Raw genomic sequence first — 19,865 nt, 5'->3', positions numbered from 1 at the left:
TTGGTGGTCTGAGGTTTGCAGGTTCAAATCCCGGGCATGGCCGTACACACTGTTCATCAAGCCATGCTGTGGCAGCATCCCATGTACAAAATAGAGGAAGACTGGCACAGCTGTTAGCTCAGGGACAATCTTCCTCAAGCAAAAAGGGTAAAATTGGCAACAGATGTTTGTTCAAGGCCAATCTTCCTCACCAAAAAAAAAAGAAAAAAGCTAAAAGCTAGTGAAAGGACACTGGTGTCTTTCAAACACTATTTTAGGCACAAGTCAATTTGCATGCCAAGACTGTGAACAAGAGTTGGATAAATTACCCAATTAACAAAGTAGATTCAGAAAGCCATTAAAAAATATGTCTATGAAAGAGAGAGAAGAACAGAAGGATAACTATCTCTGAGGTGTAAGACGTGAAACAGGAGATTATTGAAGCGGATCTTGATTGTACGGCATTGCTGAAGCTACTTCAAGCGGTTCAATGACTTGACTTGCTCTATTTTATGTTCAGTAAGTCTGGAATCCTGCTCCTGCCTCTCTTTCTCCTTAAAAACAAAGGAGAGAGAGTTCTCTCTTATTATCACATTAGCTCAGGCTACTTAACAAAACTGCTCCAGACTTTTCATTTAAATGTCCAATTACATAAATAAAGAAAAAAAATAAACAAATTTGATCTAAGTGAGTATTTCAGAGGGAAGGATTGAGAAGCAGAGTCTGTGACGAAGAAACTACACATTCTTCTTTCTGAACTGCAAGTACCTAATCTGTTCCCAATGGATGAAGGAAAATAATAGGAAAGCAATTTGACTTAACTGACCAAATGCACCAAATTGTCAGATGCAGGGCCCGCTTAAACCAGGAAAAGGCTTCTCAGTCTGGAATCTCTCTGATGTTATGGTCTGCAAGTTTGAGAAAGAAGCTTCCCTTTTTGAAGTCTGAGATTCTCTCCACTTTCATAAAGTCTATCTTTTTGTGCACAAGTTTTACTATTTTCCAACTTCCACAGCCTAAACTCCCTCTAAGGCAGGTTCTCTCAAGCTCAGGAATATAGATATTTTGGACCTGATGCTTCTTTGGCGCAGAGGGCCGTCATGTGCATTGTAGGGTGCTGAGCAGCAACCTGGCCTCTCCCCACCAGACGCCAGGAGCAGCCCCAATCCCTATCGTGACAACAAAAATGTCTGTAGACCTTGTTGAGTGTCTCCCTGGGGCACAATCACACTTGGTCCCTCCAGGGATCTTCTGCGTCTGACTTTACCTATTCTCTTCCAGACACATCTGTGCTTCTCAGCACAAACTACCACACTACCCATCGAGGCCCTACACCTGAAGAAACTGTCAGAGGACTGATAAAGAGTGAAAGCGTTGGGGTGTTTATCTCATTAAAGGGACAATCGGAAGGTATCTTGGGCGTCTTAGAATGTAGTTCTTGGGCCAATAGAAAATGATTTCCTGGTCAATTTAGGCTTTAGCAGCAGATCATAGTGTGAATTTTATATTTTTTCATTTTGCGTATGCATGTAAACTACTATTTTGAGTGTTTATAACACAATTAGTTTATCCAATGCCACTTTCTTTGATTTATTGACTTTTATAATTTTTTACATAAAAAAGCATTATTGAGGGAAATTTTGTACATTACATAATTCGTACCATGTTTCACCAAATGCACCTATCCCCAAATTCCATGTCAAGCTAGCTCTGACGACCCCATTACTGACAACCCCATTACTAAGAGAGACATCTGTTTTTGGTCAGTTTATGGAATGCGTGCTCTTCCTACATAAAAACATCCTTCTGAATCGGTTCCCATCCACTCCTCTTGCCAGAATTTGCCTTCTGTGGAAGAAGGTTAGTTCTGTACAAAGAAACAAAGATATCTATCTCCTTGGAGCTTAAATTTTGGCCTAATATAGTCTCACAGACAGTGAAAAAGATACATGAAGAAGTATATCGTTATTTGGAAAGCTGGATGGTAATCATTGTTAAGAAGAAACAGAGAAAAAGGAGATGAGATGCGTGGGCTGGAAGGGAGTATTTGACATTTTTGATGGAGTGTCTAGGGAAAGGACTCCCCGAGAAGGTAAACATCTGAGAAAATACTCAGAACGAAGAAACCCACAAATCAGAAATTTGGGTAAAATATCCAACACAAAGGACCTGAGACAGGAGCATACCTGGGTTCTTCTAGGAACTTCAAAGAGGCCACTGCTGTGATTTTAGAGTGAGCTAGAAGGAAGAGGATCACATTGAACCTCTAGTTAAATGCTTACCTGGTCTAGCTCTTGGAAAGTCTAATTATGTGAGCCTTCAAATTTGTGTGGGGGAGCGTGTGTGTTTGTATGAATGTGACAGAGAGAGAGAGGGAGAGAGAGAGAGAAATATTCTGTTTAGATTTTCTGTTGTCTCAACTAAAATTTTAAAACTCTAAACCTACCCCAAAAGCAAATTGTACTCATGCAATTCTAATTTGAGCTTTACTTCTTTGAGTGTGAGTTTGCATAAGTCACGCTTGTTGAAAAGAATTGTAAAAAAAGAAAAGATTTAACTAGAGGATGGAAATAGATGAGAGAAATAAAACAGATGGTAAAGTTAAACTAGATTAGTTTTAAATTTTGTTTTATTGTTGGTTCCCCAATGAATCTTTATAGGAGACTTAAAAAGATGAGATAAAACATCAACTGCATGCTTATCTCTGTATCTCTGAACCAGCTGTACAAGAAGACAACCAAAGGAGCTGTGTATGAAGCTCTGATGGCATTTTCTTTGATGGGAGAAAAAGCAGCAGTTAACAATTCTAAGTCATAACATCATGAAATTATAAAATTTATGGATAGACACAAACCAGAAATTGTGGCTCTAACTATGTGTATTATCTATTAAAAATGAAATTAAACTTTTTAGTAATCATTGAAATGCTAAGGAAAAGAAATTCTGAGTCATTGCTTTGAGGCAATGTAAATAGTTCTTAATTGCGTAGTGCCTGTATTTTTACTTTATGATGTGTATAACATCAATCATGTTTTTTAATTTAGAAGCTGTCATTTATTCATTTTTTATAAACACAAAATTGACAGTAGGATCTTTTTTCTTTTTTTTTGTCATGAGCTCTCAATTTCTTCCATGATTTATTCTTATGTGGTTGTTATTAGAAATCCGACTCTCTCATGTGGGAAGTAACAATTGTTTTATCATGGAGACATTTACATTATTAATATTGAGAATGCAATTGACATTGTGAAAGGGCTTGATTAGAAATTCTTCATTACGATTTCAATGAGAAAGTTCAGCATCCTTATGCCACTTTAATTATAAAGAAAATGAATTGAAAATAGAGAAATTTAACTCATGATGAAGAGCATGGCTTAGAATTAATAAGGTTCTGACCTTCAGGGTTTTTTTTTAAGCCTTAACATTGTCCAGGCTGGTGCATTTAATATAAACTTCCTAATCTTACAGACATTATGGAAGATGCTTCATTCTGCATATTACTTCATTCAAATCCATATTCAAAATAAATAAATTGTTTTGATCAGATTATGATTTTAGTGTAATCCCATTAACAGGAGTAAACTACTGTCAAATCATTGGTTTATTTCCTTTTGGCCTATATTATACACATCTGTGTAATCCAAATATGGTCCAGACTCTTTGGCCATCGAAGCTCTGAGTAACCTTGGTCTTTCCTCACATCTGGATTTTAATGCAGAGCCTCCCTGTGATTCCCAAAGCCAGTCTTCTCCACGTTTCTCTCTGGCTCCCTGCTTCTCTGTGCTCGTGTGCATTAATTTGTCCTGGATCACATGGCTCGTGGACCTCAGATAATTCTCTGTTTCCATAAAGTCAATTCAAATATACTAGGAAATTTTCTTTTAATTAATACATTGTGAAGTCCTTAATGATTACAGGGATGGATGGCATCAGAAGCTACACCACCTTGCGCCATCTAACTCGCTCCCTCCCCTGTGCTTCTTGCTGCCTGAAAGCCTTGGCTCCTGATGCACTATCCCTTCCGATGTCTGAACACTCTGGGAGCTGACATCAAGTGGATGATTTCTGTGGGAGCAGTGCTGCCATGCCTATGGACACTTACCACAACCCAGAAAGTACATCAACAGTATCTTATTTTGTTGCAAATGGATAAATATCATATATATGTATGGCTGAACCCAAAACCCTAGGTAGAATGATATAGCCATTTTTCAGTGAACATTTTGATTGGACTATTTTCCAAAAATCATAATAGACTTCAAAAGCATAGTCAAAATTGGATGCATATTCTTTTACATGAACAAATTATAATTTTTTAGCTATTCTTGCTGCTTTATTTGATTAGTTTTATTATAAAATAAGTAATAATATAGTGAATATTTTCTACATATTTAACATAATGTTGTTTTCTTCCTTCAGGTATTTCTAGGTGTTGAATTATTACTTACCGAAAAACTTTAGGTACATACCGAATTGTCATCGGCTGGCTTTATTGCAAGCCTTGTTTTCCCTATATACACGGGAAAATGCTGTCTCCCTCTTCCTGTGTGGGACAGAAAGGACTCAAAGGAGTCCTGAACAAAAGGCTCAACTTTTCATGGACTTAGGGGGAGGGAGAGAAGAAGGGCTGGGGGTGGGAAAGTGCTAAGTCAGTGTGGAAAGGAGTACAGCAGCCAAGGCCCCTGCATGTGGAGGTCTCCTTGGAGGCTCCTGGGAACGCCCTAGTTGAGGCCTGTGGCCTGCCTCCCCATCATGATAGAGGCCTCCGAATAAGGTGCTTGGGCTGGAAATGAAATCCACATGAGCATGACTGAGAGGAAGGTGGGGGGACTGGCTGAGTCCTTGACGGTCTGGTGTGGGCAGCTTCCCTCTGTGAGGCCTGACAGGCAAAGCCTTAGAATTGTCTATGGTGGGGCTTGAAAGGTCACACATGGTGGTTTTTATGGTTTGAGATAGCAGTAAAGATTCTTTTTTTTCCCCAGTGCATTTTGATGAGAAAACCTGCCTTTCTCCATTAAATTATCTTGGTTTCTTTGTTGGAAATCAACAGACCGTTTCCCTGTGGATCTGTTTCTGAACTATCCATTTTATCTCTCATCTTTTTGTCTATCCTTGTGCCAATACTACGCTGTCTTGATACTCTAGCTCTACAATAACTCTTGAAATCAGGTAGGGAAAATCCTCCAGATTCATTTTCATTTATGTTTACTTTGACTACTTGAGGTTATTAAAGTTCCATATAAATTTTATAATCAGTTTGTCAATCTCTACAAAATGCCTGGGGTTATCAGTAAGAAGAAAGGGCATCATAAAAATATGAACTCTTCCAACCTGTGAGTATGTTATAACTATTTATGTAGAACTTTTTAAATTTCTTTATGCAATGTTTTGTAGTTTTCAGCAGAGAGATCTTGCCCGTATTTTGTGAAGTTTATTCTGAAGTATTTGTGATCATATCATAATCATGCTTAATTTCATTTCCCAGTTACTTGTTGCTATATTATAGAAATAGTATTGGGTTCTGTGTAGTTATCTTGTATATTGGAACTTTGGTAAATTCACTTGTTAGTTCTATTGTTTTGTTTTGTAGATTTCTAATGAAGTCATGAGATATGTATATCAAACCCCGTTTACTGCTATTTTTCTTATCCTTATATTTTATTTATTTTTCTTCTTATTGGACTGGTAAAAACTTCTAGTAAAATGCTGATGAGAACTGGTGAATACTTGTGCCAACTTTAGTGGGAAAGCAATCAGACTTCCACGTATAAATATGATGTTACCTTTAGCTTTTTGGAGATATCCTCTATCAGACTGAAGATGTTCCCTTGATTACTAGTTTGCTGAGCTGTATCACAAATGTTAGTGAGTTTTGTTAATTGCTCGTTCTGAATCTAGTTAGAAGATCATATGATTTTTCACTTGTGTTCTGTTAATATGGTGAAACATAGTAACTGATTTAGATTTCTGAATAAATATTGTGACCTTGAGAAAAATCTTTCTTGGTCTTGAGATAATATTTTTATATCTTTGTGTATTCAACTTATTATATTATTAAAGATTTATTCACATATTAATAAAGAATATTTAATATTTAAATAATAAAAATAGTATTTATAAATAAATATTTAAATAATAAAACTGTAATTTTGTTTTCTTGTAAGGTCTTTATGAGACTTTAGCCTCGGGATTAATGTTGCTTCATCAAAGTGAGTTGAGATTTGTTCCCTCCTCCTCTGTTACCTGTAACAGTTTGTGCATGATTGATCTTATTTCTGCCTCAAATATTTGATGGATTCTACCAGTGAAGCATCTGGTCTTGGAGTTTTCTTAGGGAGGAAGTTTGTAATTATAAGTTTAATTAATTTGATATAGGACTAGACTATTCAGATATTAAAATATGATTAAAACTATTCTTTTCTACTACAAACATTAAAGGTATTTAAAAAATCCATCTAAGTAAAGATTTAGCAACATCATACACATTTTTATTTGCTGTCTTTATTAGCATTTATTTGAAATATTTTATAATTTCCCTTGTGATTTCTTATTTGTTCCATGTGATATTTAGAAGTAGATTTTCTAATTTCCAAATACTTAGTGATTTTCTCAATATTGTTCTATAATTTTGTTGTAGTCAAAGAATATACTTCTTGGGATTTTAGACTTTTAAAATTTATTGAGACTTGTTTCATGGCCAAGGATAGAGATCTGGTTGACATCTTACGTGTTGTTGAGAAGAATAAATCTTTAGCAGCTGTTGGGTGTGATGTCTGTAACGTCATTTCAGTAAGTGGATTGATGGTATCATTCAAATCTTCTCTAACCTTACTGATTTTCTTTCTTCTTGTTCTACCAATTATTGAAAGAGAAGCATTCAAATCTCAATTACAGTTGTAGTTTTACTTATTTCTCCTTTGGGTTCTGTCCATTTCTGATAAATGTATTTTGAAGCTCTGTTATTAAATGTATAATTTGACTTGATTAGTTGACCCACTTATGTTGAAATGATGTCTTTTATATTTCATTACATTAGAATTTACCTTATTTATAAAGCTAAATCAGTATATCGTTTGCTTCATTTTATATGACCTATCTTTCCCATTATTTTACTTTCTATGTGTGTGTATCTTTTCATATAAAATGAATCACTCTCTTTCTCTCTCTCTCTCTCTGTCTTTTTTTTTTTTTTTTTGGCTGAGGAAGATTTGCCCTGAGCTAACATCTGTTACCAATCTCCCTCTTTTTCTTTGCTTGAGGCAGACTAGCCCTGAGCTCACATCTGTGCCAGTCTTCCTCTGTTTTATATGTGGGTCACCACCACAGCATAGCTGACTAGTGGTGTAGTTCCATGCCTGGGATCCAAACCTGTGCACCTGGGCCACCAAAGTGGAGAGTGCCAAACTTAACCACTACTCCATGAGGCTTGCCCTTAAAATGAATCTCTTTTAAACAACATTTGATTAAGTCTTGCTTTATGTACCATTAACAAACTTTGCCTATTAACTGGAGTGTATAGTCAATTTATATTTAGTGTAATCTTGAATTTGGTTGGATTTAAGTGTACCGTTTTACTATTTGTTTGTTTTATGTCCTCTCTCTTCTCTTTCCCTCTGAATGTAAAATATATTTGTTTTCTATAAATAGGAGAAGAAATAGTGTATATCTTTTCCTAAAATATTATAGCTCATCAAATATTCTCTTTGAAATTAGTTGACATTTTCAGAAGCTTACTAAGGCAAATATAAAACTAGAAAAACAAATGTCAGCTATGGAATTCCAAAAATATTATAACCTAGAAAAATGCTTTTTGTATTTGCCTTCCAGAAACAATTTGAATATATGCATGGTATTTTATTTTCTTAAGCATATTACATTGAACTTAAATGTCATGGGAGCTTTTTAAAATATCATGAAGAATAATGGCAATTCCCACCATTCATAACCATTATATAATATGAACAATATATTTGTAAACATACACTAAATTTTAAATTAAACTAATTTAAATATAAACTATTTCACAACTCAACACAGCCAAAATTAATATTATTAGTCAATAGGGAAAAGTATATATTTGAAAAATTATTATAATGTTAGAACCATGTAGTAATGTACATTATCTTCATCAACATCTACATTTTAACCCAATGAGAATGCCAATAACCTTCTTTTCTTGCTGATATTTAACCTAACGGAAGTCATTAAACTTAAAGTAGAATTATAAACAAAGCAGATTCTGCAAGGTGATGAAAAGTCTAGTCAAATTCCTTGAAAAAGAAATTCAAACTGGGTTTAGAGTCAATCACATATAGATATTTGTTGAGGCATTAGAATGGGTGAGATCTCCCAGGAAAAGTGGTGATGAAGGAAGCAAAATTTCAAAATAAGTCAGAGATAAATGCTCAGAGGCTATCCTGAGATAAAGCAGGAACCAAAAACCAAAACATAAGCAGTATAATATAGAAAAATTCAAATCAAAGGAAGACAGACATTTCAATGAGAGAATTCTTATTAAGGAAAGGGTAAATAAATTTTAAAGCAAAAAGAAATGATAGCATATTCTTTGTATTGAAAATAGATAAGTATAGTGCTTGAAAGTATGAGTTCTAGAGTCACACAGAGGACATGCAAATCTAGTTTTGTCCATCCCTATCCATATGTGTGACCTTTGGAAAAGATTCAAAAGTTCAGTAGATGTTTTATTTTTCTATAAATGGAATGGTATTTATGTGAAGATCAAATGAGGTAACGATCATAAATGATATTTTATAGTACCAAGTGTATATAGCTGCTAAATACATGTTATGTTATCTTATACATTCTTGTATAGTAGCATTATTATATTTTAGCATATGTTTCCAAAAATAGATGCACAAATTTGTCCATGGTCTATTCCATAAGCTGGTTTTTCATTATTTTAACATTTTATTAAAATATTTTAAACAACAGAAAAGTCAAGAAAAAAATAAAAGGAACACCATGAAGGCTGGCCCCATGGTGTAGTAAAGTTTGGTGCTCCACTTTGGCAGCCGGGGTTCACAGGTCTGGATCCTGGGTGTAGACCTACAGTACTCATCAGCCATGCTGTGGCAGTGACCCACATACAAAATAGAGGAAGATTGGCACAGACCTTAGCTCAGGGTGAATCTTCCTCAAGCAAAATAAAAGGAAGATTGGCAGCAAATGTTAGCTCAGGGCTAATCTTCTTCAGCAAAAATTTTTTTAAAATAAAAAGTACACCATAATCCTACCACCCTTATTTGCCAAAAATACATTTTTAAGAAATAAAGCATTACGGATACATTGGAAGTGCCCTCTGAACTCTCCCCACCTGTCTCCCTGTAGGCAGCCCTTTTAGTAAAGCCAGTGTGTATATTTCTGATATGTGTATTTACACGTTTGCTATATATTTATGCAATCACAGACAATATGGATTTTTTTGCGTTTTCAAAGTGTAACTAATCATCGTCAGAGTGCATGTATATCATTCCTCAATAAGATTTTAAAATTGAACATTATGTTCTGATATTTATAAATGTTAATACATGTAGCTATTGCTCACTTATTTGAACCACTCTGTATAATTCCATGATATGACTACGCCATGATGAGTTTATACACAGGCTTTAGTTTATTTCAGATTTGGAGTGAAAATTCTTGTATCTGTCTCTTCCAGGACACACCTGATAATATCTGCAATAGATGTAACTAAGTGGGAATGCCGAGTTGTAGGATATGCCTCACTGTATGTGGCACACATACTCGTATTTGCTAAGTCATTTCAAAAACTATCCACCAAAAAAAGCCTATTTTTATGTCCTGACTAACAACTACCTGATTAATTGTACTCCCCATCTAGTTCAAGAGCTTAAGGCATGAGTAACTGTGCTTTTACATATACAGAGATATATTGCCAGGTCTCAATTAGCTATATACTTATTTTATAATAAAAACACTGCCTAGAACACTTATTAATGCCCTCCCAACATAATTCTTATAAGTTATAAATCTCTATTAGTAAGCTTTATATAACTTACATTTAAATATACGTATAAGGATATATTTCCCCGGCTTAGATTAACAGAAGCATTTGAAATACAGACTGCCTGAAGCTGTTGTATTTTGAAGTGCTAAATTACTTTGCAATGTATTAACTTACTTACTCTGAATCTCCCAATTATATTGAAACACCATCCTTCATTCTGACAGTTGACGCAGAGCAGTCTGCAGTGGTCAATTACTTTCTCACAGTTTTTTCCAGTAAATCCTGGCAAACAACTGTAAATACATCAACGTAAACAAGAAAAGTTACAATTTAAATATTTTCACAAAAGTCTATTAACAGTCTGCCAAAAACAATAACACTTTGTTTAAATTACGTACAACATATATTGTTACATGATATTTTCAGTCATTAATTTTGTCCATGCCTACTTGTGTTTTTAGCAAAGGAGAACAAGATTAATCTGTTTAGAGGGAATGAGAGTAAACCACATTTTCATTTAATGGTCTTAATATTATCTTTTGAGAATTTAAAAGTACAATCTACTTTGGCCTAAACAGACACTTAACAATAAAATATGGGTTTTAGAAAACTATTGGAATAAATGAGATCATTATTGAAATGTGAAAATAAAAGATGACAAATGAGATTTTTTAATGCTTAGCAGAGCGGTTATGTACTGCTGGTGTGCTAGCAGGAGTCAATCATGACACACAGGAGTTTGTGATGTACTGTGAAGAGTTGCATGGACAATGATGGTATGATCATAGTTGGGCTAATTGTAGGGTTTATTTGTTGTCATTTTTACATTGTTTGATAAAGCAATCATATGGTACAAGTGCCTGACCATAAGCTTCCTTGATCATAATGTAAGTGCCTGACATTAAGCTTTGGGTTGCTGAGGCATCTGTTTCAAAGACTTCCATCTCGGATAAACATATGGCCAGCTGTATGACAGCTACTAGCTACACAGCTAGATAGGGAGCCAGGCCTCCCCCGCCCCGGAGAAGTCACCCTTTTAGAAAGCCCTGGGTCATGTAAACAAGTGATCACTTTGGGTGACCCTGCTTTTCCTTTCCCACTCCTCATTCCTGCTGTTATGTTCTAAATTCGCCAATAAAGAGTAAAACGGTGAAACCCTAGGCACCCCACCCTTGACCCCAGTAAAAGCAGATCCCGGGTTCACACTCTCTCTCTCTTTCTCCACCAGCAACCTGGCTGTGTGGCCCTCAGTGTACCCAATACCCTGTTAAGAGTTGTGACTAATAAACCTTGTTTTTTCAAAGTTCCAAGTGGTTGTTGTTAAGGTGTGTCCTAGAATCCTAATGAGAACCACAGGGCTGGGGGAAACATCGGCTTCCTGGGGAAAATGTCTGTGGAGGCTGCCACAAGCAGTAGGGGTGAGTGCCCGAGGCCTTCCTAGATGACGGCGAGTGCTGCAGTGTTCCCAGACCATAGCATCACTATCTACAGGCTGAGACAGACAAGACGGACTCTGGGTTCCAGTTTACTGCAGTTCATTAGCTGCAAGCAATAGGGGGCTAAGAACACACACTGCTGTTCTGGCTTCCTCTGCCCTCACTCAGCAATTTGTGAGAAATATTCCTGCACTTTATATCACATTTAGTAAACTTTCTACTATAAAGTGAATGGGACTCCAAATTAAATGACAAGGGCGTCTCTCTAAAGTAAACACTAGAGATTTTAAGACCAAAAATAACACTTTGAATACTAAGTTGTTACAAGCTGATTTAATAATAAAGTGAATTGTACCATATATTCATTATTTCAAGTTTCTTATAAGAACACAGGATAATTTCATAAAAGAAGGACTACAAGTGTGATGTTGACACAGTTTAACCGAAATGGTATCAGTAAAACGCTTCAGCGATTTACCTTTTCTGCTGTTTCAGGCGCAGCTTTGCAATTCCACTTTGTAGAATTGTGTTATCCTTCTTTTATATCAAGAACAATCATCTATATTTTTTGCCACCTACTATGTGCCAGCCATCAAGCTAATTACTTTCACTATTTTCTTATTTTCTCATTCAATCCTTACAAACCCTGTGTGATGTATGTTATTACCACTATGTTACAAATGAAGAAACCTACTTAGAGAAGTTAAATAAGTTGTTTTGGTCATATCACTAGGTGTAGAGCTGTTGTTAAAATTAAGCATGGTCTGACTTTAAATGTATTGTACTCTGCTACACCACTGACAAACCCGCTAAGATATGTTTACCTTACTTCTCTCATTCTAGGAGCCTGCCTAGAGATCCAGAAGTCACTCCAAATACCACGTTTTCGCGAAAGGTATCGTTCTCATCCTTTTCTACTGAGGGTAGAGAGTGGCAGGAAGAAGGGAGCACCAGAATATCCTAAACTGTTGGTGAGTTGTGGTTATTATGTCTCAATTTTCCTTTGGAGTGGGAATAAATTAAATTGTCCAAGACTAGCGAAGGATGTTTGTGGTACCCGCACTTCTCTTATTCTGGAATATGGTTTCCACAGAAGAGGCTCAGGGCTATGAATTAAATGAAGAGCTAATATTCAGTCATTAATGAGATCAGATCAACAGGTTGCTGAATGAAGACTAGGCAGCAGCAACTCTGAGAAAGATATTTCTAAACAAAGAAGGGTTTATTGATCATGAAAAATTAGGCCAAAGTGTTGGCACTCTCACAACATACTAAGAAGGAAGTCCCAGAACACCATCTGTGACACTTGGACCAAGGAGTTTTCCCCTCAAGGCAGAGGAAACCCACCATGAGAAAATCTCCCTGTTGAGTTCCAGGCTATCAACTCCCCATGCCTCTACTCCCACTCATGGTTTAAAATCTACGAGCAGCCCCTGAATCTCACCCACAAGGAAAATGACATCCTAGCAACTCAGCCTGCGGCCAGGGAAAAAGAAGACTTAAATAGTATTCTCGCCACTTAAGAATTTAAACCAGAGAAAAAGAAAAGATAAAAGCAAACTCTAGAACAACATAGACTCTTTGAGAAATTCTACCACAAAATTGCAAATAGTCACTTTATAACAGTAAAGATGAAAGATGTAAAGACAAGGGGAAAATGCTTAGAGGAGGAGAGAGATTTCAAATAGCATCAACATTTTGGCCCAATAAGTTAAACAGATATGATTTTTATGAAATACAATATAGAGGATAATATGGTAGAAAAGCACGTTAAAAAGGGAGGTGACTTAGTGGCTAACGAAATTAAAATGGAGCCAAATAAGTTAAGAAAGGAATCTTTTGAAAAATGTAGATTAAAATAATATGTATTCAATATAGACAACAGTCAGGACTGTCACCTCACCACCCCCAAAACATCAAAAGTAGCATACAAAACATCAAAAGTAGCGTATATATCTGAGAATATATAGCAGAAAGTGGGAGAAAAGAGAAAATGTAAAGATGAACACTTAAAACACAGTGAATCAGAATATTTTTAAATATTGATAAGGACAAAGATACATCTTATAAGAATTAGTCTGTATAAATATCAGAGCATGATAGCTTATATAGTTAATTTTTTATAATTAGGAAAATTCCATACATTTATTTTATTTAGTTTTTCTACTTTTTCTTAATTCATATTTCAAACAATAAAATAAACTATATTAGCCTAATTCTACATTATCTACACTTTACAATAGACATAAATATTAAACAAAGTGATTTTTTTTCCAAAAAGTTTTTTTCAGGACATATACAGTACTCAGTACTTTTATTTTAAATGAAGACAGTGTAAACTATACTGCCTAAGTTTCATATCAAGAGTAAAGTACTATGATTAATAAGACTAGAGTCATTTATTTAAAAGATAATGATATACACATTCTTCTGGAATGTGTAAGTAAAAAATCGAGAGAGAACACAAATATACAAAACTAAAAATGTGAAAGGGAGGATGAGGACAAATGAGGCTAATATCACTAGATATTCCCTGTGCAAATATACTAATAAGTTTATGTCAAAATATAAACTGCCAATGTTGAATCAAAATAACTGAATAGAACAAAATATTTGATGGTAACTAACTCTAAAAGATCTTGGGCTTATTTATTTATATGGATGAAGAATTCAAATTTTTATGAAAGAGATGATTCTCATGATGTATAAGTATTGATCCTAAGAAAATTTAAGCTAGTTACCTATCAGTTACTAAAAGTCATCAGAATTTGGTTGCAAAAGTCTCAAAAATTACAACAAAAAGTCACCACTAAACTCATATTTGCAAATATAAATAAATATAATGTTCCATTGATATAAAATTCTACTTCTAGGAATTTATCCTGAAGAAATAGTGAGATGTAATAAATGTATATTTGTGTCCATATTTGCCCCATGATGTCCAAGTGAAGTACCTCCAGAAGGGAGACAACTTCTGATGTAAGAGGTCATCCTAGTCTATCACCACCCGTCCTATGCTACCAATAACCCAAGGGCACTAAAAACAACAAACCAATTCCTTTCCAAAGTGTCCATTCTTCCTGAGACACCTTGGCCATCGAAAGGGACCATGTTCATGAATTTGCTTCTCATTGTATATTTAAGGATTTATTTTATGTAACTAATTTAGTAGCAATTAAGTTTTTCTTTTTTCCTACATATAGTGTGGATTTTGTGCTACGCTATTACTCTTAAAATGAGAAGAAACATGCTGTTCTCAGGCGCCTGCCAGCAGTTCTACATACACGACAAGACCTGCAAGTACCCGGCGAGAGCAGCAAGAGAGGAGAGAGGAGAGAGAGATCAGGAAGGACTTTGTAATAGTCACTAAAACTCACCAAATATCAAAAACCCAGGAGTAAAAATGAAGGGATTGGAAGTGCGGAATGGGAATGAAAGAAAACAACCAAACAAATATTAAAGATAAAAGAGGCCCTGTACAAATCACTGATAACATGCCATTAAATTGAAGACTGATTAACTCCAATCTCTCTAACTGAAGTTCAGAAAGAAAGTGCCATCCAGAGGAGCCAGAGAGACGTGTCAGGGTAAAATTTGGATCCAAAATCAAGGGTGAGGTAAGCCCCCTCTGCTTCCCCTCGCTGCCTCCCCTTCTGTCATCTGCCAGCCCCTAGAATATCAGGGGTCTCCGAAATCCACGTGCTGCTCCTCCTTCCACTTCTCCTCGCACTGGGTTCATTTCACAAGCTCAGTTCTCCACGTGCTGAACTGCAGCGCTAGCTCTACTGCGCAATCTGCTGCAACCCGCTGCACTCTGCCCAGAACGCTGCATAAACTTCACTGCTTACGTCCCCACATCGGTGCTCCCCAAGCACCCCACACATTCTACTCTTCGTGCCAATACCACTGTCAACCTGGGCTGCTTCTTAGCCTTCCACTGCCCACGGCTTTGCTGACTTCACTGAAAACATCTATTACTCAAAACTCTTCCCATTACGTAGCTAGGGAACTGCTCCACCTCCTTAGAGATCTGTGCATTTAGAAGATGGCCACAGCAGAGGTCTACACACTCAGGTCCTTTTGGTTTACACGTGGCTCTTCACAATCAGGAGTTCTGTGGACGAATTCGGGTAACCGTACTCATTTCCACCCTTGAGAGGAAATCTCCTTTTTGGAGAGAGATTTCCTTTTAGGATTTCACAAACCGTTTTTTCTTTTCTTTTCTTTCTTTTTCTTTTCTTTTCTTTCTCCTTGCTCCCCTCTCTCCTTCATACATTTCCCAGTTCAGCATATATTCCCTTATACGCATGGATGCAAGTAGTCATGACTACAGTTAAATGCCTTTAACAGAAGATCTGCTAGATCCCATTAAAACCAGTCAACGTAGATGCATTCTTATCTCCAGTTTTCCTTAACTCCATAGCAGACAGCTACATGCCTCCACTGTAGCATCATCAGTATATATGACATGCAAACTATCTGGATTTGATCCTGAAGTGTGATGAAAGCAATGGAAATTTGTAGTCGTTTGCCTAGATTTTTTGTAACCAGTCTGGCAGGAGAATGGAGGTTGCATTTGTGGAAGACTGTAGTTTGGAGACTAATCAAGGGACTGTTATAGCAATACATGAGGAATGAGATGCACTCTACCAGCAGCATAAAGAAGAAAAAGCAAATAGAAGCAATATTCAGGAGGTAGAATGAACAAGATTTGATGAAATCTTACTGACATTTATTAACAGGAAGAAAATGACAGTGTCAAGTGGTACTTTCTGTAATTTTCTTAATACTCTTGTTGTGTTCTCCTATTTAATAGCTTTTTACATTCTTTCTTTTCCTCTGGTTTAAGTTACTATCTGTTGCGCTTCTCCTCTTCAGAATTCAGAAAGGCTACCAAACACTTACATTTCATTAATGGTAACCTTCTCTTTCCCTGATATATAATCAATCACATACTCTTTACTATGGTTTTTTTTTTGCCAAACAAAATGTTAATTCTTTCACCAATCTGGATGCATAATTTCCCCTTGTGGACACCCGGGTTTTTTCCCCATAATATGTACTTTCCTCTCCTTTCCACTCACACATCTCGTGGTCTTGCTTAAATAATTTCTTTCTTTTAGTTCTAGACTCTAAATACAATTTCCTCCACTGGATGTCTCACCTGTTTCAGGGGCCCTATTTTAGCACATATTTTATATATCTACACAGATACTCTACCATTATCTATTTAAACTTACATCTAACATGTACAGGTGCATGCACACACACCAGCACACATTTTAATCTTCATTGTTTACAACACTTTCCGTTTTTTTTCATATTCCCCCTTTGGAAATTTCTACTCTAGTCCATTTTATATTCAGTAACAGTACTTTCCAATTATTTTCTTCAGATAGATTATCTGGATGATAGGTTTTCTGATAGTTTGCATAAACATTTCTTTCACCATCCAATAGAGAGTAGTCAGGTGTAAGATTTCAGGGAGGCAATATTTTCACCGGGTGGTCTGTAGATGCCTGGCACTGTTTCTGAGGCTACAAATGCTGTTCCACTGTCTTGAAGCTATCAGTATTGCAAATAAAGAGTGTGATGCCTCTCGGATTACTTTTCCTTTGTAGGTAAATTGTCTTTTCTACCTTGAGGCTTGATAGAAATTCCACTACGTGTCTTTCATCATCAACCTAGCTTGGAGAGAGAGCCTTTATAATATGCAGACCCAGTCCTTTCTTCAGCTCGGAGAAATATTCTACAATTTGATGAACGATTGCTTCTCTTCTAAATGTTGTTTTTGCTCCTTCTAGAGCCGCTCTCACCGCCATGTTAGATCTCCTTGATCTGCTCTCCAACATACTCAAGTTTCTTCACCATGACACATTAACTAATTCATCCATTGAATCCTTCAACAAACAATCCTTGAGCCTTGAGACCGTTATTTTTCTAAGCACAGTGCATATTTCAGTGAACAAATGTCTTTCACTCAGGAGGTTCATTACTTTGTAGGAGAGGACAGAAAATAAAGAATTAGATATTGAATATTTCAAGAGAAAAGCAGCGTAAGTTCAAGTTTATAGGAAGCACAAGTGGTTGCTAGTTTTCTAAAGTTTGCCAGGGATAGCTTCCTGGGAAAATTACTATTTCATAAGACCAGGAGAAATTTAGGGTGAGAGTCGTGTATGTACATGAAGATAAAAACAGATCCCCAAATCTGTTTCTTTCGTTTTTTCTATTTTTTCTCCCCAAATCCCCCCAGTACATAGCTGTATATTTTTAGTGTGGGTCCTTCTAGTTGTGGCATGTGGGATGCCACCTCAGCATGGCCTGATGAACGGTGCGAAGTCGGAGCCCAGGTTCAGAGCTGGCGAAACCCTGGGCCACTGAAGCGGAGCACACGAACTTAACCACTCGGCCAGGGGACCGGCCCCAACAGATCCCCATTTCTTTATTCTTTTCTCTACTTTAAAGTTCTTTTTCCTTGAAACAATTTTTATTTCCATAATTTGAGTCATCATTTTCCTTTTAACTTTTTAACCAAACTGTTTAATTGAAAAATATGTTTTTTATCTGCAGTCTTGGTCTCTATGTGCATGTATGTGCTCTCCTCTTGAATCTCTTTACTTATTTTGACTGTAGATATCTAATTTAAGTTGTCCTCTCTTTCCTCCAAAGACTCTAAGCCCCTCGAGTTGTATTAATTTTATTTGACCTCATTTTCCTCTCCTTAGTCTCTGGCCTCTCTTATGGGATATTTTTCTTTGCCAACTCATCAGGTATCTGGTCTCATTGCCTCTCCGTCCTAAGTGAGGCATCCTTCAGTGAATGGAAGGAAAATTAGGCTAAGAAAGTTGAAGCAGTTAGGCTCCTAGTCCTGGGGTCCTGGACCTGGCCTCTCTCCTCCTGGTATCACTGAGAATACTCCCGTCCTCTGTAGCCGATAGCCTTCAGTACTTAAATTCAGACCTTCATTGACCCTTTGTGGCAAAGAGAGGCAAGAATACTTGAGTAGGCTCACTTCGACCTACCCTCAAACAATCAAAGTGTTTATACTGAAGAAGCAGCCACTATTATCTGATTATTACCCTGGTTCCCCCATGCTAATTTATAAATGCTTGCCTAGCTCACAAAGCAAGAAAAATCTGCATAAATTGCTTCTGTTGGGATAGGTGGGAGAAGCTAAAACCTAACTCATTTTAGCTGCTCAAGGTGTCCAGCAACCATTCTGGGCAAAGAAGTCAGTCATTTAAAATATGGGGGGAGGGGAAAGGAATGCTTTCCAGATCACCATGTTCCTAGAATATCCAATGTATAGCTATATTTTTGTATAAAACTATTCTTTTATTATAAACATGAGAGTATTAGAAACAGGAAATATTTTTGTGAAATTGATGGGTAAGAGGAATGTAAATAATCATGATAAAAATGTTTGAGGTGTTATTCTTCATGATAAAAAGGAAGATAATATATAGAAAAGCAAAGAGGACCTGAAAAGATACATGTAAGGAAAGAAAAGAAAGATAATGGGAATAGAATATTTTAGTGGAAAAGCTAGGAGAAAAGAAGCACACTTCTACCTCCTCCCGCCCCGAAATGATTTTCTATAACTGCCTGAAATATCTTTACCTTATTGGGTTGCATTTTCATCAGTTAAGTCAATATTTATTACACAATTAGCTTTACTCTATTTCTTGGACAGAGTATTGCAAACTTTATTCAATGACGTTTGGAATACACGCTCCTGATTTTAGTGAGAAGTGTCAGGCTCTGCTGAGAAGGCAGAATTGAACAAAACAGAGTAACAACAGCAAAATCAGAGCAAAATTTCATCACCATCGTTTTTATAAATACTTCATGTAATAGAGCAATTCTGGTACTTATGACAGTTTTTTATTTATAAATTGAATAGAATTCACAAGATAAAATAAAAATCAGTGAACCTAAATATTTAAGATATTTTAAATACGTTTCTAAAATGCATTTTTTCCAAGATATCAAGGAAAACATGATTTAATAAAACTAAAAATTAAATGCACAATGCTGTTATAATGGATTGGTAATAAAGTTATTAAAGTAATGTATGAAGATAATGAAGTAACTACTCCATAAAACAAAAAATTGAAAGTGAAAATTAAGTATTACTTGATTTTTTTTAAGAGCTAGCTTCAAAGACAGTATGTCAACAGTGTCACTAGTGGATCAGGAGTATGTTCTTGCTCAGAGTTTTCTAGCTGCTGAAATAGCTCTTTCAAACTCTATACTATTCCAGGAAATGGAAAGGAGATAGTTATAAATACAGCTCCAAGTGATTCTCTCTGACTGTTGTCTTGAAATACTCCCGTCATTGGTTTGGCACTTAGAGGAGGGTTTTGGTACATTTGTTATCAGGGCCTGAACCATTCTGTTATAAACAAGCTGCAATTTTTGTCTCAAATAAAGCATTGTGGTTCACTTTTGTCTTCTCTGTT

The 19,865-nt window shown here is 36.1% G+C and overlaps 1 protein-coding gene across 1 annotated transcript in view; it reads right to left on the bottom strand.

Moving 5' to 3' along the window:
* The window catches only part of LOC106833131 (protein eyes shut homolog), a 319,291-nt gene that overhangs the window by 25,227 nt on the left and 274,199 nt on the right, over window positions 1-19,865 (bottom strand). The window contains exon 7 of the mRNA XM_070514628.1: window positions 10,146-10,260. Coding sequence (XP_070370729.1) covers window positions 10,146-10,260 — 115 coding nt within the window. The remainder of the gene's footprint in view (window positions 1-10,145; window positions 10,261-19,865) is intronic.

Source organism: Equus asinus, chromosome 8 (genome assembly GCF_041296235.1).
Source record: "Equus asinus isolate D_3611 breed Donkey chromosome 8, EquAss-T2T_v2, whole genome shotgun sequence".
Taxonomy (NCBI): Eukaryota; Metazoa; Chordata; class Mammalia; order Perissodactyla; family Equidae; genus Equus; species Equus asinus.
This window is presented reverse-complemented; position numbering and strand designations above follow the sequence as displayed.